Raw genomic sequence first — 27236 nt, forward strand, 5'->3', positions numbered from 1 at the left:
GAAAATGTTTACACTGTCTGTAGCGCGGAGCACTGTGAATGAAACTGTTTTTGTATTGCCACGGAATGTGGCTGGCACGCTACATACACCTAACACAGGAATTTGTTCTCCACTATAAGTAGCCAAAGAATGTTTTGCCGCTGAAAGTTTAGGGCGGCCGATAGCCGCATACGTAGCACTATTCATGAGAGTCACAGACGCACCAGTGTCTAATTGAAAATTGAAGGTCTTATCCTGGATGCGTAGCTTCACAAATAGTTTATTACACTGTCTCTGGATCGGTGCAGTGGAGGCGGAAGACACAAAATCAGCGCGTTTAGCGCGTGTTCGCTGCTTACGACAACTCGTGGGTTGGGCGGGTGGAACAACAACTCCCGCTTCACTTGCAGTCTGTACATTACTTTTTACAGCGTTTGAATTACGCCTGGGTCGCATAGCAGAGGTCTGGGTGGGTGGCTTATTGTGAACAAGTTTATTACCCACACGAACCGTGGAAGAGTCTTTAAACGCGACCTTCTGGGCGGGCTGGCTTTGAAGAACATGAATATCCATGGGCTGGGCAGCACTAGAATTGTTCTTGCGTTTACGCAAACAAACAGTCTGGATGTGTCCTTTCCTTTGACAAAAGTGACAAACCGCATTTCTTAACGGGCAACGATCACGAGGATGAGCAAGAACACACTTAGGGCAAGACTTAACTCTATCATTTTGCACACGCGGCTGACGAATGTGTTTAACATGACGCGGCCGGCTAGTGTTTACAGTCTGACTCTGCCGGTGGGGCGGCGGGCGTGATGTAACTTGCTTAGCACAGGCAATTTGAGAAATACATGGCTGATCTAACTCACACTCAGCATAGTCAAAAGTATCTTGGGCTTCAATGATGTTCATCACAGTCTCTAATGACGGGTCAGGCAACTTTAAGATAGCCGCACGAATACGAGAATCTGCAGTGTTTTGAGTAATAGCGTCTCGTAACATGACATCACTGTAGGAAGCTCCACACACACAATTAAATCGGCACTGACGGGTGAGGCCCCGTAAATCTGTTAACCACTGTTTATTAGATTGATGTGGCAATTTCTTTAATCTGAAGAACTTGAATCTGGCTGCTGCCACATGAACTCGCGACTCGAAATACTCAGCAAGCTTGTTAACAACAACGTCATAGTCTAAAGCTTCTGGCTTGGATTCCGGGAACAACTTACAAAGTAGTCGATAGACTTCCACGCCTGCAGTGGAAATTAAATAAAACTGCCGCTCAGTACCCGTGATTGTGTAGACTGTCATGTGCGCCTGCAACTGCGCGAAATATTCTCGCCATTCTTCTCTTGATGCATCAAAAGCACAGAAAGGTGGTGCTGCCTGTGCTTGTTCCAGTTGTGTTGGAGGATTAGCCGCTTGTTTGGCGATTGCTTCCACCAGACTTTGTATTTGCTGACTCTGTAACAAGATCAACTGTTGTAATTCGGCAGACATAGTGAACACAAATTAAACCAGCCCTCAAAATTTTATCGCTATAATTAGTATAACCAGAAACAAGTTGAACCAGCCCTGCACACGAGTTCGGAAGTCCTCGTCGCCAGTTTTGTGGCGGCGTTCGTAGCGGCAAACAATTCGCTGTAGAAATGGCTTACGAAGTCACCGCCACACTTTTAATAGCGGGCCGACCGGTCCGCTGGAACAGTGAACAGAAAGATAAAAACCCAAACACTCTGATTAAATAAAAGTCGGTACTTATCTTTATTAACGAAGATACAGAAACACAGTAGTGAACTCCGTGTCTACAGAGATCTGTCTAGTTCGAGTCGGAGCGGCTAGGTCAGCGTCGGCTGACGACAAACAACTACTCTGCTGCGATGAACACACTACTGACTAGCAAGTACACAGTTCGGTGGCGAGTATACAACTGAGCGGCGAATACAGAACTGTCCTAGCGCTCGCGACTCCAGTGCTTAAGAAACCAGAAGCCAGCGGTGGCGCGCGCAGACTTGCGGCGATTTCCTGTATCGCTGGCGCTGCTTATGCGGACGGCGTCCGGACTTTGATGCTGCCAACCTTTTGGCAGTGGGCTCGGGTGGCATTACTGGCTAGGATATAACATTCTGTTTCTTGGATATGCTTGAGAAGTGAATCATTCTAGAGTGGTGCTTGTTGCAGCTAAATGTGTGCTACAACTGTGTGAAACATGGATAAAATCGGTGGCCTGGTGGCTGTATGCTTCTGTTGTTAGACTCCTCTGCAACCTGTGATCCTCAAAACTTTATTTATAGTGTGATTCCTTTGTAAATTTAAAATTGAGAGATCCTTTATTTTTTCCTCATTTGCCTTGCATTAAATAGAGATATCTAACAACACGTACTACCTAATGACCTTAGTTTTCCTTTGATCACTGTGTCACTGCCCCCCCCCCCCCCCCACTTCCTTCCTTCCCTCCACATAGCTCTCAATCTTGCAACCTCCTTCATAGTGCAGAGTGAAAAACTGTAGTATGCTCATTAAATGTATGTTTCTTTGTGAAATTTCCTCAATTTTTCAGATTATTTGTTTTACCTGAGAAAAGTTTCATGTATTTTAAGATTTAAGATCTTACTCAACAGTTTGTCATTGAAGTGGCAATTTGAGTGGTATGTTGGGCTCTTTGAGTGGCTTGACTCAAATTCGTTTTGCGCTACTCAAATAAATTGCAACATAACAGTGTAATAAATCAATTGAAAACTATTTACCCTTATTTTTATGCAGAAACTTCAAAAGCTGTGTAATTCGTGCTGTTTTTGATGTTCAGGATTTTTTCATGTGCCTGATGTTTTTGATGTCCAGAATTTCTTCATGTGCATGATGTTTTTTTTTTTTCAGCTGTGGGTGACAACAGATTTTGGAGTTAGTTTTACTCAAGTGCAGCAACGAGTGAGGACGTTCTACTGGTCGGGCCCTTGGGCCGATCCTCCACTGCTGTACGTAGAGAGGCAGGAACCGTCCGGGGAGTCCACGGTCATATCGTCAAAGTCCCTGTTCTTAAATGATAACAGCAGCATTGTCATACGGGATGTTCTGGATTTTCAGATCAAGGGAGACTTTGCTTTTGCCACGAGGCGTGTAAACGTAAGTGAATTTCTGCTTCTTACTACATACTTGATAAATATAATTCTGCAAAGATTTGTACAATATAAAGTGCTGATCATTTTAATCTAACATCACAAAAAACATAGAACACAATTATTGAAAGGTAAACAGCACATCATCTCAGCTTAAATTTTTTCCATTTTATTTGCTGAATATCATTTAAAAAATATATCAGGCATATAGAGTGGAACAGCATGTGACCTAGTTTCACAAAAACGTATTTAATTCCTTGAAAGTAATCAGAGTAATTAAGAAAAACTTAATTATTTACTTAAAATATTACATGAACAACTGCTGCTACCTATGTAAGTGAAATGTCAAAAAGTTCATTTCTTCAAGGTCCATCTATTTTGCTTATAAAAAGTTACATTACTCTGATGTTTAAGTATCAGAATGGTTTCATTCAAATCAAGTACTAAATTCAGGACATTTAGAGAACAGAAGACACCAGGGAAAATAAGGAGGTGTCAATAAGATCATGGATTCTGAACAAAACTTTAAAGAAAGAAAGAAAGAAAGAGAGGAAAAAAATCACTCAAATGTTTTGTGAAATTATTTGTTTGAAAGGAAGAATTAAAACAGATTGGAGAAACATATGATGGACCTTTCAACAATGCTGGAAATCTTGTCCAACGAATGAGGTGTGTCAAGTGTTTATCTAATCTGTTTCATGTATTATTTTTAGGCAAATCATTTTATAAAACATTTGATTTTTATTTGTACGTATAAATGAAATAGCTTCAAACTAACCAGTAGAAAATATGCAGCTCAGAGGTCACCTCAAACAAATGCTGAGCAAACAAAAATGTTTGCTTATGGGGATCTAATATGTCATACAAATTGTAGCAATTGCTTTTTATTTCTCCTTTAATTTTAGATGTCTAGCTACTGTAAGACCAAGTAAAACAATATTTTGATCACTGTTCACTGACAGTGTGTTACAGTTTGGTACTGTCGAGTGGTGTCCTTACCACTAGTAATTTGCTGCAGTTACTTGAGTCATTGATGAGGTTGCTTGTGTATTATGGCGTGTTTGCATGTTTTGAGCTTCCTGTGATTTCATACATAATTTCATTTATGCCACTTTTCCATAAGGATTGCTATAGATTCTTGTAGTTTCAGTGTGTAATGTACCTTCTTTTGAGTAAATGTGATACCACTGCAGCTGGGTGAACAATTAAGACATTCAGTTCATATGTGTATCAGTGAGTAATGTCTGTGTACTTTCTTTTCTTTCCTGCCACTTTTGCTGTTTTGATCAATGAGGCAGTTCTGTTATTTTATCTGAGCTGTCACCTCATGCCAGAGATAGAGTTCCTGATAGGGGAAAAACTGAAGAAAACAAACAGTTTACTTCCATTCCTGTAGTAAAACAGCTGGTGTCTAAAAATCAAAGATAAACACACAGCTTACAAAATAAACCGCACTTCTACTCATAAGAAAAGGTGAACGTTTTAATGGCAGTTTGTGATGTTAAATTTAGAGCCTTACAGTCTGAGCTATTCACAGTTACTTTGCAACTTTCTCTACAAGTGATTCTCATACAGTGAACTCGATAATAAAAGTTTAAGATACTGAAGAAATGATATAAAGGTTCCATTCTGTACTCCTAAGATCAAACATTTTTATAGAGACATGCAAGTTAGTGAGGACAACAATAAATAATGAGCTACTGAAAGAGGTACATGTGTTGGTTTGTGAGGATTTTTTTTAATTTCTTTTTTTTTTTAAAAAAAAGCTAACTACTGCAACAAAATTTAACAGGTTACAAGCTCTTGATCGAGGAGGGGGTGGGGCGTGGGGGGGGGGGGGGGGGGGGTTCCTTGCTTGTGGCGAGTCTTTGAACAATGCAGACTATAATGCACTTTTTAATACTTTGTTCAAAGTCATCTGGTGGTGCGAGAAGTCAAGTGTTGAGAAGGAGGACAAAGGGATTTGCTGCACGATATCCGTACACTAGTCTTATGTATCCAAGGGAAAGAAGGGGCAAGGCTTGAGTGTGTGATGGGCTCATCTGGAGGTCAAGGGAGCCAGTACGGTTGAAAAGAAGACTTATTTCAGTGACGTGCTTGATGGTAAAGGTCAGCCAAAACAAACGGGCATAGAATGGTAATAACATGCCTGGTATTATGGCACTCGCTGAACTTCACTGCACTAAAATACACTACTCTGCACACAATAATCCAGGTGATGATAGAGAAGGGGGGGGGGGGGGGGCGAACTGGGTGTCCAGCATCAGACTTTGTGGAGATGCAGTCATGGAACATCCCTCGAGAGATCACAGCTCACGAAGGTGGCGCAGAAGACACAGTAGCACTTCTCTCATTAACTGGACTGTGGAAAAACATCGAAACTGGTCGTTGGTTCAAAATACTGCTGTCAGCCACAAACTCCGGTGAAGGGTGGCAGCTGATGTCCTGAGCCATGTGATGATGTGTGAAACAAACTGCTGAGAGCACAGTCGGGAAGTGTTACCGTGTCAAAGCCAGGACAGGGACTGCTCGAGCTATTGTTCAGTATGTGCGACTCCAGAAATTGTGGCAGCCTAATTTCTACTTATGGCAGAATTGACCCATGATGTTACTGGGTAGACACGGTGGTACCTTGGCTGGCAGGATTTTTGCTGATAGCTGGTGTTCGGTCAGTGCAGCTTGTCATCTGCTGCTACAAGTAGAGGCGAATGGTAGGAGTTGCCACAATATATACAGACGGGGTGAGCAGCAAACTGCTGCTGCTTGCTTATTGCCCTGTGGTGTACGGGAAGGTGTCGTCATTATGTGACTGTAATAGGGTATAAGATCAGTTAGACAAAACTTCTAGTTGGTGTGATGAGTAGTAGATTGCTCTCTGTATTAAAAAAAAAAAGTAATGAGTTGGAAGAACAATCCCATGATGGTGTTAGTGTACAGGATTAGTATTGTACTGCTTGGTGCACTTGCATCAGTTATCTAGACGTAATGTTGCAGAGTGGTATGAAATGGGATGATCATGCAAGAACGGTAATAAAGAAGGTGAATGGCCAACTTAGGTTTATTGAGGGAATTTTAGGAAAGTGTGGTTCATCTGTAATGGAGACTGCATATGGAATGCTATTGCAACCCATTCTTGAACCCTGCTCCAGTGTTTGGGATCACCATCAGGTGAGATTAAAGGAAGACATCAAAGCATTTCAGAAGCATGCTGCTGGATTTGCTACCAATAGGTTTGGTCTAGATGTGTTATGGAGATGCTTTGTTGAATCAAATGGTAGTCCCAGGAGGGAAGATGGCGTTCCTTTTGTGGAACGCTGTTGAGAAAATTCAGAGAAGTGGCAATCAAAGCTGACTACAGAAAGATTCTAGTACCACCAACATACAATTCACATAAGGATAGCAGGTTACTATTGTGTCAGTAAAGTGCAGCTTAATTTACGCTAATAACATGGTGTCTTGACAATAGGAAGTGCATCTGCTGTAGGTTCCTAGCACAGTATAAAGCAGCAGATAGAATGCTTAGTGTCTAATCCATTTTTAAAAAGTTTTAAAGGGTTTAGACTCATTACTTAAACTGATATTTTCCCCTCAAGTTCTGTGTAGCTTGTGAAGTATACATGCCTGTTCCTGTTTTTTGAAACAATAGAACTGTGCTTTCGATATTAAGTTTCCCCTTCAACTTACCATTATCTGCTCTTATTGACAAGGCACTCACATTAGAAGAATAATCCATTTGCTTGATCTAAACATTGATAATACCTCACCCAGTGATGGCAACCCAATTGTCTTGTGTTACTTACGTTAAAAAATGTAAGAATTATTGCGAAGTGCTCTACAGCTTTAAAAAACATGTAAAAATATAACTTTTTCTCTGCAGACAACAGCAGTTAGTCTGATGGTGTCATACCGTGGAGCACCATTCAAGGAAGCACAGTTCGACAGGACAATATCACCACACACCGGATACTACATTGCAGACGTCAGCGGCACAGATGTGTTTGTGGTGGCCAGCCATCTGGATATTCTGCCCACGCTTTACGCGTCACGCAATGCCGATGCCAGCGTTTACTCTCTTTCACTCGATAACTTCTTCTGCTACTTCCCTGGTAGTTCATGGAAGAACTCGTGGCTTGAGTAAGTAATGTTGAATAGTAATTCCTAATATACTAGTGGTGGTGGTCTTGGTGGTGGTGGTGATTGTCTTCAGGTTGAAGATAGGTGCCTCTGCATGCTTTTGTATCCAGTGAAAGTTGTCATCTGGGTATGACTAGTGTAACTTACATCCACTTGAACCTGCTTGTATATTAAAGTCTTTGTCCCAGAGCCCATCCGAATTTACGGAAAAAGTGAAATTTTCTGGATCGAATAAGTGACTAACTAGCAAGTTTTGATAATAAAAGCGATCATTTTTGGAGTCAGAAAAATAGGGCTGCAAAACTATTCTTCTGAATTTTGGAAATAATCATTACTTTAGAATAGAGCATTCTTGAAAATTGATCTTTCGACAATGAACAGCTTTCAAAATAAATGGTTCGTGAAAAAGTAAAATGTTGACTGGGAAGGGGAAAGTGGGGGCTTTTGATCTGAGTATATTTTTGTAGTCAAAATTATTTATTAACTCACTCCAAATTTTGTCTCCACATTTGTACCAATGTTCAAATTACAGGTACCATGTTGTAAGAATTATTTCTAGGTAAACCAATCAGATTGTCAGCATCAGGAATCTAGAAATTACCTGGTGAAAAATGGAACTTTTTCTGCTGAAATAAGAATGTAACTGTTGTGTGTAATTATCATATATACGGAGGCGACAAGTCATGGGATAGTGATATGCAGATGTACAGATGGAGTTAGTATTGTGTACACAAGATATAAAAGTGCAGTTCATTGATTGAGCTGCCATTTGTATTCGGGTGATTCATGTGGAAAGGTTTCCAACCTTATTATGGGCACATGATGGGAATTAAGGATTTAAAAGTGGAATGGTAGTTGGAGCTAGATGCATAAGACATTCCATTTCGGAAATCATTAGGGAATTCAATATTCCAAGATCCACTGTGTCGAGAGTATGTGGAGAATACCAAATTTCAGACATTACCTCACACCACAGACAACATGGTGGCCAACAGCCTTCACTTAATGACCAAGGGCAGCAGTGTTCGTGCAAAATTGTCAGTGCTATCAGAGAAGCAACACTGTGTGAAATAACTGCAGAAATTAACTTGGGCTGTACAATGAATGTGTCTGTCAGGACTGTCTGGTGAAATTTGGTGTCAATTGACTATGACAGCAGGTGACTGATGCTAGTGCCTTTGCTAACAGCACGATATCGGCTGCAGCACCTCTTCTATGTTCGTTACCATATTGGTTGGACTCTAGATGACTGGAAAACCATGGCTCGGTCAGATGAATCCCAAAATCAGTTGGTAAGGGACGATGGCAGGGTTGGAGTGTGGCATAGGCCCCACAAAACCGTGGCCCAGGTTGTCAAGTCACGGAGCGAGGTGGTGGCTGCATTATGGTGTGGGCTGTGTTTTCATGGAACAGATTGGGCCTTGTGGTCCAACTGAACCAATCATTGACTTGAAATGGTTATTTTTGGCTACTTGGAGATCATTTATAGCCAAACAATTACAGAACTTTTATGGATGACGTGCGCCATCTCAGTGGGCTCCAATTGTTCACGATTGGTTTGAAGAACATTCTGGACAATGTGAACGAATGATCTAGCCACCCAGTTTGCCCGACATGAATCCCACTGAACATGTATGGGACATAATCGAGAGGTCATTTCGTACCCAAAATCATGCATCAGCAACACTTTGCAAATGATGACTGTAGAGGCAGCATGGCTCAGTATTTCTGCAGGAGACTTCCGACGACTTGTTGAGTCCATGCCATGTCAGGTTGGTGCTCTACACCAAGCAAAAGGATGTCTGACACAATATTGGGAGGTATCCCACGATTTTTTTTGTCGCCTCGCTGTATTCATAAAACAAGATTAAACAAAAAAGAAAAAAATGTCACCGTCAGTAGTGGTATAGAATAAGTGGATAGATCAGCCTTGCTCTGTTACAGAATGATATTCTGACATACAAAGATTGATTCATAGGTATGAGATATTTGAAAATATTACTCTCAGAGTAAAATAATCATTAAAAAATTAATTCGGTGTATTTTGCACTTACAAATCCCTGCTTGCATAGTAATGTCCCCCTGTTTTTGATGGCACCAGTTATAATTTGTCGGTAGACTGAAGACCAAGAAGGCCCCCCCCCCCCCCCCACTACTTCTCACTCTCTCTCTCTCTCTCTCTCTCTCTCTCTCTCTCTCTCTCTCTCTCTCTCCCCCCCCCCTCCCTCCTTCCCTCCCCCTCCCTCCCTCTCCCTCCCTCACACACACACACACACACACACACACACACACACACACACACACACACACACACACACAGCCTGTACAAACACAGATACACATATAGATAAGGGATCAGGTGTGGCACACTATGTCTCGAACTGTGAGTTTAGTATTTTCTGTGGTTCTTTCCTGCAACATTGTCGTCATAGAAATTCATAGAATCCAGTCTTGGAAATTGAAAGGAACTCTCACGTAAGATTTCTTGAGTTCCAGTGAATGATAAACTAAAGTGGCTCAAAATGTGGAGGTACCAGAAACATTGGTTTACCATGCTGTGTACGCAGAGGTATCTTCTGTCACATTGATTTATAAACAGTGTTTTCATAGTTTATGTACTTTACCCCACAGTTGTGTAAGAGGCTTAAGTTGCAGCAGAAAACAAGCAAAAATTTTAAAAAGCACACAACCATTTTTGTTCCATTCAGTCTAATGCATTAAGGTGTTGCAATGATCGAGATAGGCTACAGTTATTTGGATGGAATGGGATTTAGATCCCCACCTGGCCTCCAGACTGAGGTGAATGCTTTCTTTTGAAAAAGATCTGACATTTTCTCTTCTCACCCTTGCCCTCTATCGCACGTGCTCAATTTCTAATGTGTTCATTCGAGACAGGCACTAAACATCAGGCTTCGCTTGTCCAATCTCTCATTGACTGGGGTAGTACACGTTAAACTTGGGGTATTACACACTAAACTTATTTCATTTTAGAATGTTAGTAGAGCTTAATGTCCCATCTGTGATTAGGTCATTAGAGATGATTCTACCTTTTTACTTATTCTTATGTCAGAAAACGGGGAGGGGGTTTATCTGTTGAGAGGAAAGACAAACGTGTGGTTGCTGAAGAGGGGCAGCAGGCTTTTCACTAGTTGCAGGGGCAACAGTCTCTCTGATTAACTGATCTGGCCTTGTAACACTAACCAAAATGGCCTTGCTGTGCTGGTACTGCGAACGGCTGAAAGCAAGGGGAAACTACAGCCGTAATTTTTCCTCAGTGCACGCAGCTTTGTTGTATGGTTAAATGATGATGGCGTCCTCTTGGATAAAATATTCTGGAGGTAAAATAGTCCCCCATTCGGATCTCCGGACGGGGACTACTCAGGAGGATATTGTTATCAGGAGAAAGAAAACTGGCGTTCTGCAGATCGGAGTGTGGAATGTCAGATCCCTTAATTGGGCAGGTAGGTCATAAAATTTAAAAAGGGAAATGAATAGGTTAAAGTTAGATATAGTGGGAATTGGTGAAGTTCGGTAGCAGGAGGAACAAGACTTCTGGTCACGTGAATACAGGGTTATAAATGAAAAATCCAATAAGGGTAATGCAGGAGTAGGTTTAATAATGAATAGGAAAATAGGAATGCGGGTAAGCTACTACAAACAGCATAGTGAACGCATTATTGTGACCAAGATAGACACCCAGCCCACTTCTACCACAGTAGTAAAGGTTTATATGCCAACTAGCTCTGTAGATGACAAAGAGATTGATGAAATGTATGATGAGATAAAAGAAATTATTCAGATAGTGAAGGGAGACAAAAATTTAATAGTCATGGGTGACTGGAATTCGATAGTAGGAAAAGGAAGAGAAGGAAACGTAGTAGGTGAATATGGAATGGGGATAAGAAATGAAAGAGGAAGCTGCCTGGTAGAATTTTGCACAGAGCGTAACTTGGTTCAAGAATCATAAAAGAAGATTGTATATGTGGAAGAGGCCTGGAGATACCCGAAGGTTTCTGATAGATTATAAAATGGTAAGACAGAAATTTAGGAACCAGGTTTTAAATTGTAAGACATTTCCAGGGGCAGATGTGGACTCTGACCACAATCCATTGGTTATGAACTGTAGATCAAAACTGAAAAAACTGCAAAAAGGTGGGAATTTAAGGAGATGGGATCTGGCTAAACTGACAGAACCAGAAGTTGTAGAGAGTTTCAGGGAGAACGTGAACATTAGGGAACGATTGACAGGAATGGGGGAAAGAAACACAGTAGAACAAGAATGGGTAGCTTTGAGGGATGAAATTGTGAAGGCAGAAGACGATCAATTAGGTAAGAAGACGAGGGCTAGTAGAAATCCTTGAGTAACGGAAGATATATTGAATTTAATTGATGAAAGGAGAAAACATAAAAATGCAGTAAATGAAGCAAACAAAAAGGAATAAAAACGTCTCAAGAATGAGATGGACAGGAAGTGCAAAATGGCTAAGCAGGGATGGCCAGAGGACAAATGTAAGGATGTAGAGGCTTATCTCACTAGGGGTAAGATAGATACTGCCTACAGGAAAATTAAAGAGACTTTTGGAGAAAAGAGAACCACTTGCATGAATATCAAGAGCTCAGATGGAAACAGTTCTAAGCAAAGATGAGAAAGCAGAAAGGTGGAAGGAGTCTATAGAATGTCTGTACAAGGGTGATTTGCTTGACGACAAAGTTCTGGAAATGGAAGAGGATGTAGATGAAGATGAAATGAGAGATATGATACTGCGTGAAGAGTTTGGCAGACCACTGAAAGACCTAAGCCGAAACAAGGCCCTGAGAGTAGACATTCCATTAGAACTACTGATAGCCTTGGGAGAGCCAGCCCTGACAGAACTCTACCATCTGGTGAGCAAGATGTATGATACAGGCTAAATACCCTCAGACTTCAAGAAGAATATAATAATTCCAATCCCAAAGAAAGCAGGTGTTGGCAGATGTGAAAATTACCGAACTATCAGTTTAATAAGCCACGGCTGCAAAATACTAACACATTCTTTACAGACGAATGGAAAAACTGGTAGAAGCCGACCTCGGGGAAGATCAGTTTGGATTTCGTAGAAATGTTGGAACACGTGAGGCAATACTGACCCTATGACTTATCGTAGAAGAAAGATTAAGAAAAGGCAAACCTACGTTTCTAGCATTTGTAGACTTAGAGAAAGCTTTGTTGACTGGAATACTCTCTTTCAAATTCAGAAGGTGGCAGGGGTAAAATAAAGGGAACAAAAGGCTATTTACAATATGTTCAGAAAGCAGATGGCAGTTATAAGAGTCGAGGGGTATGAAAGGGAACCAGTGGTTGGGAAGGGAGTGAGACAGGGTTGTAGCCTATCCCCGATGTTATTCAATCTGTATATTGAGCAATCAGTGCAGGAAACAAAGGAAAAATTCTGAGTAGGAATTAAAGTCCATGGAGAAGAAATAAAAACTTTGAGATTCGCCGATGACATTGTAATTCTGTCAGAAACAGCAAAGGACCTGGAAGAGCAGCTGAATGGAATGGACAGTGTCTTGAAAGGAGGATATAAGATGAACATCAGCAAAAGCAAAATGAGGATATGGAATGTAGTTGAAGTAAATCGGGTGATACTGAACGTATTAGATTAGGAAATGAGACCCTTAAAGTAGTAAAGGAGCTTTGCTATTTGGGGTGCAAAATAACTGATGATGGTCGAAGTAGTGAGGATATAAAATGTTGACTGGCAATGGCAAGGAGAGCGTTTCTGAAGAAGAGAAATTTATTAACATCGAGTGTCAGGAAGTCATTTCTGAAAGTATTTGTATGGAGTGTAGCCATGTATGGAAGTGAAACATGGATGATAAATAGTTTGAACGAGAAGAGAATAGAAGCTTTTGGAATGTGGTGCTACAGAAGAATGCTGAAGATTAGATGGGTAGATCACATAAGTAATGAGGAGGTATTGAATAGAATAAGGGGGAAGAGAAATTTGTGGCACACCTTGACCAGAAGAAGGGATCGGTTGGTAGGACGTGTTTTGAGGCACCAAGGGATCATCAATTTAGTATTGGAGGGCAGCATGGAGGGTAAAAATCGTAGAGGGAGACCAAGAAATGACTACACTAAGCAGAGTTGGAAGGATGTAGGTTGCAATAGGTACTGGGAGATGAAGCAGCTTGCAGAGGATAGATCAGCATGGAGAGCTGCATCAAACCAGTCTCTGGACCGAAGACCACAACAACAACAGTAACATGTCAGAAATTAAGATCTGTCTACTTTGGCAAAAGAAGTGGCTAAGAACGCACCTAAAGAATTCTGATATAGATTACAAGTTCATAGCACATGAGTATTAAAAAAATTGTGAGGAAAAGAAAGGAAAGCAATGTGTGTAAAGAACCGTGTTGGGCTGACCTGATGAATCTTAGCGAAACATTGTGTATATCGTACTTGTCTAGGTCTTTTTTGTTGTGATATATTTGGCACAAGTAGACCCATTGAATTGCCACACAAAATTAATGCCACATGAGTGACTTCTGAAAGTATGAGTTGCTCAGCATCACTTTCTTCCTATGTTGAATAACTTTTATCTCTAATGGTGTTTATAACGAGTAACATGCCATTTTCAAATAAATTACAGTATAAAAAAAAAATTACAGTAATAAAAGATATTGCAATGATTTTCACACGGCCTATAATCCAAATTTGGTAGAAGAGTTATGTTTTTGAACTAACATATTTTAAGCAGTTGCCTAGAGGTGTTACATAGGGAAATGTGAATACAAAGAAATAAGGAATGTTATCTATTCTGAGGCTTCCAGATTACCTATTTAAAGTTGCCCTGTATTGTTCAGCAAATATGCTACTGAAACCACAAATACAATGAATGTTTATTGCAGTTTGCCCCAAGGGGGGAGGGGGGGGGGGAGAGAGAGAGAGAGAGAGAGAGAGAGAGAGAGAGAGAGAGAGAGAGAGAGAGAGAGAAAGGGGGGAGGGGGGGCGAGAGAGAGAGAGAGAGAGAGAGAGAGAGAGAGAGAGAGAGAGAGAGCGCGCTGGGGGTACCATTCTCCACATATAACGCAAAACATTTAAACTCGCCATTTTATTATTACTTTCACTGATGACAACAACTCTCTGTTAATGTATTTTTAGCTTTGACCACCATTTATATTTTGTAGCACTTCTTTTTAGTCATAAATTTGTCTAAATTTTTGTAGGCGTGCAACGGATACAGCTTTTGCCGACCTGCACCGAGTGGAAGGTCTTCGAGGCATCTACATCGCATCCCAGGTCCACGTACCCACCTCACCGCACGGAGGAGGGCGGGTGCCGGAAATAAATACGCAGCACCTGTCTACATTCATCACTTTCGATATGGGAGCACGCTGGAGGTCACTCACACCACCCACGACTGATGATCAGGGCAGGAACATCAGCTGTGATGTGGTGAGCAAACTACTTTCAGAATGCACAAATGTAGGCTGGCAACTTTGCGTTTGGTTGCATGTTAGTAATAGGTTCAACTTGGCATGATGTGCATTAAAATGAAGTTAAATTTCAAGTGGATATATGTTGCACTGTGAAATGTGCTGACATTTCTAACTTTTCCTATTGCGTTAGTGATATTTGAACTTTTTACTGTATCATTGTTTTGGGTGTCCGACTGAGTTGCTGATTCAATTTTCTCTTTGGTTGGTTGACTTGTGGTAGGGAACAAAATAGCGAGGTCATCAGTCCTGTGGATTAGGGAATGATGGGGAAGGAAGTGAGCCGTGCCCTTTCATGGGAACTGTCCCAGCATTAATTTTAATTTTAATAACCAACAGCCTCAGTTGCACCGTTTACCTAGAATTTTCCTAGGTTTCAGTCGGGATAACCCAACTGATGTGTCGACAGAAGTGCCGACACAGTATGATTTGAGGGGACCGCAATGCACGCTATAAGCACACGAAGGATGGCGTGAGGTCTGAAACAGGATACGTAATGAATGCTATAAAGGAAAGTACGTAGCTTCTGGAATACTTAACTTTAATCCATCCTTGTTGTATACATCGTTCTTGATGAGACATGCTTCATACGATAACTATCAATTGCTATGTAAGGCTAATGGCGCCTTGCTAGGTCATAGGCATGGACTTAGCTGAAGGCTATTCTAACTATTTGCTCGGCCAAGGAGCGAGGCTTTGTCAGTGTAGTCGCTAGCAAAGTCGTCCGTACAACTGGGGCGAGTGCTAGTCAGTCTCTCGAGACCTGCCGTGTGGTGGCGCTCGGTCTGCGATCACTGACAGTGGCGACACGCGGGTCCGACATCTACTAATGGACCGCGGCCGGTTTAAAGCTACCACCTAGCAAGTGTGGTGTCTGGCAGTGACACCACATTCCTCCCCCGCAAATCGGTGAACGGTCGTGTTATAAGGCTTCCGCCCGCCGTGGGGAGGACCTGATGTTGACGTATGCGATGAGGTGGGGAGCCTAACAGCAGGCGAGGCTGTGCCACCCGCACCCGGCCATTCGGTCCGAGGGGAGCTAGGAAATGCCTGAAAACCTAGTCCAGGGTGCACATCAACATGTGGTGTATGCACCCTTAGAGAGACAGGAGGGGCCGAAGGGTCGACCTCCATCGCGTCGGGGTACCCAACGCGCAAAGACGCCATGTGGTCCGGAGCGGGCAAGAGTTCCATGGCGGAGGACAGCTGGTCACGGGAAGCGAGCGGTGGCGCGTGACCCAGGGAGGCGCTTGGCGGCTGCAGCGAAGCGTCCACTGCGGGCGGCGCCGGCGGGAGAACAGGCGGCGGTGGCGGCGCATCGCCATGGGGCAAAGTGGAAGGCAGCGTCGGTAACACCTGGGGATGAGGCGAGCCAGTAGATGGGTCCCCAGGGCGCTGACCATACGGCACCATCGCTGAAAGCAGACGGGGAGCGGCAGAACCCGTGCGACGACAGAGGTGCAGCTGATTGAGTTGCCGACGCACCTCACCAGAGGCCCCCAAAACCAAATACATCGCGCGGCCGAGGCAGCGAAGAATGCGCCCTGCGAGCCAACGCCGTGAACCGCGATAGTTGCGATAGAATACAACGTCGCCTGGAGCAAAAGCAGGAGTCTGCCGCTGCACAGGAACCTGATGCGGCGGATGCAGCAAAGACATCAAGGTTCGATGAGGACGACCGTGGAGCAACTCAGCCGGCGAGCGACCATCTCGGGGCTGAGAGCGATACGAAGACAAAAAGAGCAACAATGCGTCCTCCCGAGAATGTGACTCTTTCAACTACAACATCTGTGACTTGAAAGTCCGGACCAATCGTTCAGCGGCACCGTTCGACTGAGGCGAAAACGGCGCGGATGTCAGATGTTGAATACCATTGGCCTTGCAGAATGACTGAAATTCTGCGGACATGAATTGTGGGCCATTGTCGGAAACAATAGTCTGTGGAAGACCTTCAATGCAAAAAATAGCGGATAACGCTTGGATGGTGGCAGAAGACGTCGTGGAAGACAGCCGGACAACGAAAAGAAAATTACTGAAGGAATCGACCACAACCAACCATCGAGCATCCCAGAATGGACCAGCAAAATCGATGTGCAAGCGTTGCCAAGGGGAAGTGGCTTTCGGCCATGCAAAGAATTTCCGCGGCGGTGCGGATTGTTGTTCGGCACACGCCATGCAAGAAGAGCACATATTCGTAATCGCAGCATAGATTCCGAACCAAGTACAGTGCTGACAAGCAAGTTGTTTCGTTCGCACTATACCCCAATGTCCTTGGTGGAGAAGCCATAAGACAGAGGACTGCAACGAACACGGGACCACGACTCTGGACTGATCATTATCAGAACGCAACAACAAAACACCACGTCGTACAAAAAGTCTCTCATTGTGAGGAAAAAATCGGCGAACCAACGGATCCTCGATCTGTGACTTTGACAAGGGCCATTGCGTAGCAACAAAACGCAAAACGGTAGCAAGGACAGGGTCCGCAGCTGTGGCTGTAGCTACACGACGAAAATCAATCGAAAACGATTCGACCACGTCATCGGTTTCCGAATCAATGAACATGCAAGCAAGTTCGGAAGAATCGAATGCTCTATCCTCAGCAACAGGCAAACAGGACAACGTATCGGCGTTTCCGTGCTTAGCAGTGGACCGATACAAGATATCGTAGTGGTACTGCAAGAGGAAAATTGACCAGCGAATGAATTTCTGTGCTGTACGTGGAGGTACAGGCTTGTTCGGATGAAAAAGCGATGTCAAACGTTTGTGGTCGGTGATGATGGTAAAATGACGACCATACAAGAAATCATGGAACTTAGTAACACCAAATACGAGAGCCAAAGCTTCTTTCTCTATCTGTGAATAATTTCTTTGCACAGATGAGAGAAATTTGGACGCAAAGGCAATAGGGCGATCATGCAATCCATCTTTGTGCGCAAGCACAGCACCGATCCCGAAATCCGATGCATCTACCATCAACAAAAGGGGTTTCTGGGGTTCGAATGGCGTAAGGCAAGTATTAGAAAGCAACGCCGATTTCAACTGGCGAAAGGCGAGTTTGCATTCCGTCATCCAGACGAACGGAACACCTTTACGGCGTAAGCGATGAAGCGGAGCTGAAATGGAAGAGGCATGCAGGAGAAAGTTATGATAATAGTTAATTTTTCCCAACACACTCTGTAGCTGCTTCAAATTCTGCGGCGAAGGCAAGTCTTGTATGGCACGGAGGTGCTCTGGACTCGGATGTATGCCTTGGGCATTGATGACATGTCCCAGATATGGTAAGTCACGAGCAGAAAACACACATTTGCCCTTCCGCAAGCGAAGACCATTTTGTCGCAATACCTGAAATAATGTCCGGAGGTTTGCTAAGTGTTCTTCTGCTGTCTTTCCGGAGATCACAATATCGTCCAGATAGTTCGCAGCAGTAGGGACCGACGCACAAACAGTTTGTAAATATTGCTGAAACAATGCAGGGGCGGATGCACACCCGAATGGCAGTCTTTTGAATCGGTACAAACCAAGATGCGTGTTAACTACCAAGACGCGCTGGGATTCTTCGTCCACTGGTATTTGCAAGTACGCATCTGCTAGGTCCAATTTCGAAAAGTATTTACCCGGGCACAGTTTATCAAAAAGATCTTCCGGGCAGGGTAAAGGAAAAGTTGCAATCACTAATTGGGGATTCACTGTTGCCTTGAAGTCCACACAAAGTCTCAATTTTCGAGAAGGTTTTGGCAAAATTACTAAGGGTGAGGCCCAGAGAGAAGCCTGCACACGTTCAATGACACCTTGTGATTCTAATTTGTTTAATGTTCTTGCGACCTCATCACGCAATGCGTGGGGAACATTGCGCGCTCTGAAAAATTTCGGTTGCGCGTTTACTTTCAGTTCCAAATGTGCTTCATAGTTCTTAGCGCAACCAAAGCCCGGTGCAAAAATGTCTGCAAATTCTTCACATAGACGAGAAACACTGGCTGATGGCACAGTCTCGTTCATTGATAGTACCTGATTGACTATAGACATGTTAAACAACTGAAATAAATCTAAACCAAACAAGTTCACTGCAGTAGAAGAATGAAGGACGTAAAAAGACACAGGTTTTGTTTGTCCCTTGTATGTTGCAAGAAGGCTGCACTGTCTTAACACAGGGAGATGCTGTCCTGAATAACTAGTGAGCTTAACATTTGCGGCACGCAACGGAGGTTTGCCCAGTTGTTTGTACGTGTCGTGATTGATCAATGAAACTGCAGCTCCGGTATCGAGCTGGAATGGTATGACCTTGCCATTAAAGTCCAAATCTACAAAAAGTTTATTGTCCTGCTGACGACAAGAGCGACTGTCTCGTGCAATTTGAACACACACTGGTACAGAATCACTTGCTAATTGACGTGATTTCCGGCGACGTCGACGCACACTATTTGTGGGACGAACACAGTCACTGTTAGAGAAATTGGCACTAGGCGGAGTGGAATTAACTACATGAATGTCCATGGGCGAAGGTCCACGAGCCTGAGTGTCCTTGGTTCGATTCCGGTGCGAAGCAAAGGGCCTGGAATGGTATGATTGTCTGTTTAAAACTTTTTCTGGCAAACACTTTGAACATGTCCTTTCTTATTACAGTAAAAACAAATAGCTTGGCGTGATGGGCAATTGTCACGCAAATGTCTAGTTGCACACCGCGGGCATGATTTCACTGCATTTGCTTGCTTACGCAGCACACGTGGAGAGCTAGGTGGCAGCTGCGCGGACGAGCGCGAGGGCAGTTTACTGTTCCGTGCAGCGCGCCCGGCAGGCCGGTTAATGTGACACACGGCTGGCGAAGTTTCAAATGATGCCTGAGCAAAGTCAAGTGTGTCTTGCCTATCCAATATGTCGATCACTTGTTGAAGGGAGGGATTAACTAGTTTCAAAATCTGTTCCCTGATACGAACATCAGAAACATTCTGTGCAATTGCATCACGCACCATTGTATCTGAATAAGGGAGGACACATTCACACTCAAAAGCACAATCCCTAGTAAGGCCTTGCAATGTTGCAACCCACTCCCTATTAGTCTGACCGGCCGTACGTTTCGTACGAAAGAACGTATACCTTTTTGCAACTACATTGACTGATTCCTTGAAATAGGCATCTAATGCCGACAAAATTTCTTCGTAGGACAGAGCTGCTACGTCGCGTCGAGGAAACAATTTCACTATCACACGGTACGTGTGCACGCCGACACAAGACAATAAGTGAGGCTGCCGCTCATTACCTTGAATTCTCTAGGCGGCGAGATGGAATCCAAATTGGCGTGACCACTCCGTCCAGCTTTCCATAGCTGGGTTAAATGGCCGGAACGGGGGTGCAACAGCATGTTGTGGCTGCGGTAACGGTGAAGCGGCGGCTGCCGCATCGTTTTGCAGTGCACGTTGACCCTGAACGAGCTGTCCAAGGGCATCCAATAATGCCTGCGTCTGCTGATTCTGCAAGCGATAAAATTTGGATAGTACGTCTGGAGAAGCCGTGACACAAGTAAATGTAAGCAAGTAGAAAGAACAAGACCCTTTTTTGACTCGTTGCCATATGATGTGTCGACAGAAGTGCCGACACAGTGTGATTTGAGGGGACCGCAATGCACGCTATAAGCACATGAAGGATGGCGTGAGGTCTGAAACAGGATACGTAATGAATGCTATAAAGAAAAGTACATAGCTTCTGGAATACTTAACTTTAATCCAGCCTTGTTGTATACATTGTTCTTGATGAGACATGCTTCATACGATAACTATCAATTGCTATGTAAGGCTAATGGTGCCTTGCTAGGTCGTAGCCATGGACTTAGCTGAAGGCTATTCTAACTATCTGCTCAGCCAAGGAGCGAGGCTTCGTCAGTGTAGTCGCTAGCAAAGTCGTCGGTACAACTGGGGCGAGTGCTAGTCAGTCTCTCGAGACCTGCCGTGTGGTGGCGCTCGGTCTGCGATCACTGACAGTGGCGACATGCGGGTCCGACATGTACTAATGGACCGCGGCCGATTTAAAGCTACCACCTAGCAAGTGCGGAGTCTGGCGGTGACACCACACCAACCTTCTTCAGAATAACAGTAACTACTGTTTGTCCACAGTGGACATCGTCAAGCTAAAACTACAAATCCATAAATTATCGTCAGACTGTAAAAACTTATATGAAACTGCCTCGGCCCCACTTCACGACTGCGATGCGCCAGCCACGATTGCTGTACTGGGACTAAGTTTCTTGCTTCAAGTTGAAAAATAATAAAATAAGACTCAACTTATGGTTTGAACTTTGTTTAGTTGAACAAACCAAAATGTAACTTGTGTAAACTGATAAAATCTGGTTTCATTATTCACAGTTTCTGAAAATTATGGCATTTACCACTACAACCTCTCATTTGTATGAGTGACAAGTGCTTCCACGTGTAATCTACCCCTTCAACTTTGACACTGTTTATGATCTGACTTCCCTTTTCTATTTTTAGGGTCGAGGCTGTTCTCTTCATCTCACCCAGAAGTTTGCTCAATTGAACCCTGAAACACGAACAGTTCCTCTGATGACATCAAAATCGGCACCGGGCATCATTATGGCAACTGGAACACTCGGAACTTCACTGAAGGGACGTTTTGGAGTTTTCATCAGCACAGATGCAGGACTCACGTGGCGCCAGGTTTGTGTCGATATATGCACCCATTGGAGCAGGTTTTCTTTTATTTTTTTAAATTATTATTATTATTTTTTTTTTTTGCCCCTATATATGTTGTAATTACATTTTCTGTACATTCTGTGAGCTTGACAACTGTGTGCTGGGGGGGGGGAAGGGCCTGCCTGTAATTTAAGCTTGCACTTTGTATCATATATTAGCTATCACAGATGAAAATATGTTGTATATGTTTCTTAAACAATATGTTAACAATGTACTGCAGATTTTGATAGTAGGATTCCCGTCTGGTAGTACTTCATACTGAAACTGGTAGACATTTGAAAAAGTAAAAGGGTGACTATAAACTAAAGCAGTTAATTTGTTGTATGTTGTAATTGATTGCCTACAATATCATTCCTTGTTGTGCCTTTTAGTGTTTGGAATAAGACATCATCTGTTGTTGGGTGTCTGAGTGTGGAGGAGCTCTTGAAGCTAAGTACACAGGGTGTCCCAGAAATGTTGCAAAACATAGAGGGGTTGCAGAGGTTGTCTTGAGGAACAAATTGAGGATAGGAGCCTGTGTGGAAGCATGATCCAATGACACAGCAGAGCATCCAGCATACAGGTGCTAGCACTTTCTGCTACAGTACCCCTTCAGCAGCAAACCGTGGGCTGAACATCTGACAAAGTTGTTCATTAATCAAAGATCCTGACAGATTACTGTGGCTGGCAGTGGAGAAGGTGGAGCTAGCGCTGTGTAGAAAGGCCTTGTATCCTATGAATGAAGTGCTCTGTTGCCTCAGTGGATGAATGGTTTTGGACTCAAGTTTTCATCTGCAGTTTATTTTTCTCCTGTAACACTCCTAAATCTCCAATGTTTTTCGGTGTGCATGAGAAAAATACACTGCCAATGGCAATCGGTGTCCAAAACCGCCATCCCTCGCATTCGTAAGAGATGAGGCCATTCTACACAGCAGCTAGCTGCATCTTCTCCACTGGCAATTCTGGACGTCAGTCATGGTCACTGAATAACAAACAGTATTGCAAAACATTCCAGTGTACAAAGCCAAATTTGCTGCTGAAAGATGGCCTAGTGGCAGGCACTGTGCCTATAACTTCGGCACTTTGTAGCAACATTGATCGATGTTTCTGGACACAGGTTCCTAGCCTCGATTGTTTCTGGAAGTGTCCTCTACAATCCCTCAAAGTCTGTTACAACATTTCTGAAGCACCCTTTATAAATTTGAACTGTTCTGTTAAATTATGTTATAATGACATGATAGCCAAAAACTATTAGCAGAAATTCAGAAGAAAATTACAGCTTAACTGTTACAACTTTGTAAAATACTCTCCATAAGCACCTACCGCTTCAAAAATGTCTGTCCAAGCTTCTTGAGGGAAGTCACTTCATCACCTACAGCACTGTTGTATGATGTGATACCTCTTCATCCGATGAGAGATGCTGCCCTTGAATTTCCTCCTTCCTCTTTGGGAACAGGAAGAAGTCACACAGAGCCAGGACAGGTAAATAGGGTGGGCTTCTGGCAGACATTTTGTCACATACTGTCAAACGGGGTGATTTGGTTGGTTTTGTCGTTATTTTGATTGTAACTTTTGTATATATTGTTAGATTAAATTGATTGTTATGGAAGTGGTAGGGTATATGTGTAACGAATAAAATATCCCAGAACCAGAAAGTGTGTGTGTAGGTAAATTTATCTGAGTCAGTTAAATAAAGTGTCCGAAGTCACCCCATGGATTGGGGTGATTTCTGACACGTGTTTTTTAAATCTCTGTCCGGAGTTACAGTATATAGAGGGTGAATTCGGCCAGTTACTGCCTTTTTTTTTTTTAATTCTACATGCTTTTTATTTGATTTTGGTGACATTTTGCACATTTTAAGGTAGCCCTTTGTTATGAATAAGTGATACGGAATGATATAATGAATTTTATATATTACAGATAAGTTCTGCACGAGCTCATTTAATATTTTTCACTTAAAGGTCTTCTGAATGTCATTTGAGGAATAAATGCACTTATTCTTCTCCTGGCAAATTATTACAAAATTTCTTCTCTTTTCGGCCAGATTTACCAAGGTAGCCTTTAACTAAATATCTAATATCCAATTTAGTGATGGGAAATCCCCAATGTGCAGCCCCCAAGATACCTTGCTTTAACATTTCTTCTTCTTCTTCTTCTTTATTTAGTACTGGCTGTCCTCCCATTTTTTTTGGATGTGCTTGCTGCACTTTATTTTTGTAGGGTTGATTTAGGTATACCATAAAAATCTCACGCTTTTCTGTACGATAATTTACCACTCTGAATATCACGAACAGCTTTATCTAAAAGTTTCGGGTCATAATTACACAGTACTGTAGCACCTCTCCTGCTCTTATATGTTCTTGGCATTGTCCAAAATCACCCCATACAGTGCCGGCCGCGGTGCTCTCGCGGTTCTAGGCGCGCAGTCCGGAACCATGCGACTGCTACGGTCGCAGGTTCGAATCCTGCCTCGGGCATGGATGTGTGTGATGTCCTTAGGTTAGTTAGGTTTAAGTAGTTCTAAGTTCTAGGGGACTGATGACCTCAGATGTTTAGTCCCATAGTGCTCAGAGCCATTTTGAACCACCCCATACAGTATACAGTTTTACAAAAACCGTCATTATTTTATAACCTTGCAGAAGAAACTCAACAAACTTGTACAGAAATTGTCTCAATGCTGTTAGCTACTGAGCGCATCGACAATTACGGTTACAGTAACTTCCCACTCGGCACAACAATAGAAAGTTTCCACTTTATGATAATGCATGGATTTTTAACACTGAGACTGTTCATCAATTATTCACCTAGGGAAACAATTGCCGCAAAATAAAAGTTGTGGAAAGTGATAAATGTAATTTTGCACTTAAAGTAACTGGCGCACAGACGTTAAAATAAGTAACTCTTTGTTTCTACGCAGTAGCAAAGAGCAAATAAGCCATTCTGTCCGAATTCGCCCCGGTGCCCAAAATCACCCAATTTGATGGTACCACATAGCATTTACTGTGCGATGTGTGTGTGATGTAGCAGAGGTGAGATGACCATCATGCTGAAGAAAGTTGCCATCATTTTATTTCCAGAGTTCCTAAATCTCAAAACTTTATCAAAACTCACCTGAAATGTACCATACAGAAAATGGCCTCTTCGATTTGGAGTCATAATGATACCCCCATGTTTGATACCTCTATGGTTCATCATGTGCAAAGATATTGTCTTTAGACTGCCCTTTGTCAACATTTTGAAGCATAAGTGACACCAATCCATTCTTGGGTGTTTTCAGACTTCTGTCAGGGGACGTGGTAACCCAGCAGGCACCTCTCTCACATACGTCAGAATGATCGCGTGAATGGTGGACTGCACCACAATCAGCCCAGTATTTAGGATCCCTTCAGTGTCACAAAATGTGAGATAAGGATCATCTTCAATCATTTTCCTTACAGTCTCAACGTTTCATTCTGACTTAGCTATTGCTGGGCAGCCATAATAAGGTTCATCATTGAGAGACTCCTGACCCCTTGAAAATTCATGAGACAAGTTTCTGACTGGCAGGTTCACGAGACTTGCCAAAAACATGTGCCAGCATTCTTCTGCATTTAACTTCTTTTTGTAGCCATAACTAATCACAGCATGAAAATCGTGGCATGACAGATCCGTTCACTGTGTAAGATTCAGCGCTTCCTGTGTCTTCACTCACCATTCACAGCATGGTTTGAAATCCAGTGGTGCGGTAACCGCCACACACATATGCTCCAAAGTGAAGAAACAATGCTCTTTCAAACTGAAACAATCCCATTGTCATCAGATATCTGGTTAGAGAGTTGGCACAGTCCTGGTACACATGGTTGTATTGGGAACTAGTTATCAGTGCATTTGAGCATGAATGCAACTGCAACAAAAATTAAACATTGTAAAATCAATATTAGTTGCTGATCCACGCACCTTTCACTGTTATAATTCCATAAACCTTTACTCATTTCAGAGGGCTAGATTCCATCCATATTTGCGACACATTTCGTAGAGCTAGGTTCCGTTTATATTTGCTGAATATAAATTGTTCACAAGTTACTTTCCTTGTCCATACGTTTGTGGCATCACCAGTGAGGCTTTATTTTATCACATTAAAATATGCAAAATGTTGCACAATAATGTCAGTGATTGAAGAATTAGCATTTAATTTGCTTGCTTTTTCTGTTTTTAGATTAATTTTAGTCTGTTTGCTTTTATACAATACTCATTCAATGGTTGGTTATCTAGTCATTTGAAAAAATAGGTTTCTTACTGTAGTCTGAAAATTAATAAAAATTTCTTCCACTACAATATGTTGTTCAAATTTGGTTGTGTTCTTAAGATTTTTTGTGACATTGTTATCGTCATCTGTTTTTCTCATGTGAAGCATGTGTCAATTTTTTTTAACTTTGGGAAAGACTAGTAAGTAGTTAGAAAAAGTGCAACAAATTATACAATAAGTGTTTGTGCTTACTTTTCCAGCTATCTTGATAAAAACATATTGCTGCAAATAAAATCTAGCCAGCCATTTACAGAATGTTGTAGAAAAACAAACAGAATAGTAATCAAAGTGAAAATCAAAGTATTGCAGTAAATATTGTGAAATGTTTAGGTCCCTTTTAAGTTTCTTCTATTATCATAAAACATGTTATAGTTTCATGTATGTGATAAAATACTAATGTATTGATGACACTGCAGTTATGTTGAAAACATGTTTAGAGCGTCACAAGCAAAAATGATTGTTCATAGGTTACTTCATTATTTGCCTCATGCAGCTGCAGCAGCAGCAGCAGCAACAACAACAACAACAACAACAACAGCAATAATAATGGGAACTACTACTTCTACCACCATTACCACCACCACCACTAATACTGCTGCTGCTACTACTACTACTACTACTACTGTTACTACTTTCTTCTTTTCGTTGTTCCTCTGTCTGAGATCAGCATAGGGTTGGCATAATTATGTATGGAATTGGCATGGTTAATTAAAACGGTGGCTGGATGGTGTTCTCTTCACCCCGTCCCCCTGTTACCACCCCCGCCCCCCATTCACATCCACCCTCCCTGGGGCAGATAATGAGCACCCCAACTGTTTGCGTGTATTGTTCAGTGGAAGTGAGAGGTTTCATCTTTACCCTTCTATTTCAGATCTATGGTTATCTGTTACTCACTTCCAAAACTTAGGGTAATGATTTCTCCTGCTTATTCAGGAATGAGACAAAGAAAGTTGTTGCGGTTTTCAGTCGAAAGACTGGTTTGATGCAGTTCTCCGTGCTACTTTATCCTGTGCAAGCCTCTTAATCTCCAGATAACTACTGGAACCTACGTCCCTCTGAACCTGCTTACTATATTCATCTCTCGGTCTCCCTCTGACTTTTACCCCCCCATACTTCCCTCCACTACTTTCAGAAATGCTTTTCTCGCCATTTCCAGTCTACATTTTATATCCTCTCTACATTGGCACTCATCAGTTACTTTGCTGCCAGAATAGCAAAACTAATCTGTTGCTGTAAGTATCATGTTTCCTATTCCAATTCCCTCAGCATTGTTTGATTTAATTCAACTACATTTTGTTGATGCTTATATATTGTCTTTAAAGGCACTCTCCGTTCTGCTCAACTGCTCCTCCAGTTCCTTTGCTGTCTGACAGAATTACAGTGTCATCAGGGAATCTCAAAGTTTTTACTCCTCCTCCAAATTTTTCTTTGGTTTCCTTCATTGCTTGCTCACTGTACAGGTTGAATAACATTGGGGATAGGCTACAACCCTGTCTCACTCCCTTCTCACCAACTGCATCCCTTTCATGCCCCTTGATTTATGTAACCATCATCTGA

The 27236-nt window shown here is 42.5% G+C and overlaps 1 protein-coding gene across 3 annotated transcripts in view; it reads left to right on the top strand.

The window, feature by feature from the left end:
* Positions 1–27236, top strand: part of LOC124717273 (sortilin-related receptor-like) — a 230660-nt gene that overhangs the window by 37502 nt on the left and 165922 nt on the right. For all 3 annotated transcript variants that reach the window (XM_047244086.1, XM_047244088.1, XM_047244087.1), the window contains exons 4-7: positions 2857–3102; positions 6973–7229; positions 14442–14670; positions 21194–21379. In XM_047244086.1, coding sequence (XP_047100042.1) covers positions 2857–3102; positions 6973–7229; positions 14442–14670; positions 21194–21379 — 918 coding nt within the window. The remainder of the gene's footprint in view (positions 1–2856; positions 3103–6972; positions 7230–14441; positions 14671–21193; positions 21380–27236) is intronic.

This window comes from Schistocerca piceifrons, chromosome 9 (genome assembly GCF_021461385.2).
Source record: "Schistocerca piceifrons isolate TAMUIC-IGC-003096 chromosome 9, iqSchPice1.1, whole genome shotgun sequence".
Taxonomy (NCBI): Eukaryota; Metazoa; Arthropoda; class Insecta; order Orthoptera; family Acrididae; genus Schistocerca; species Schistocerca piceifrons.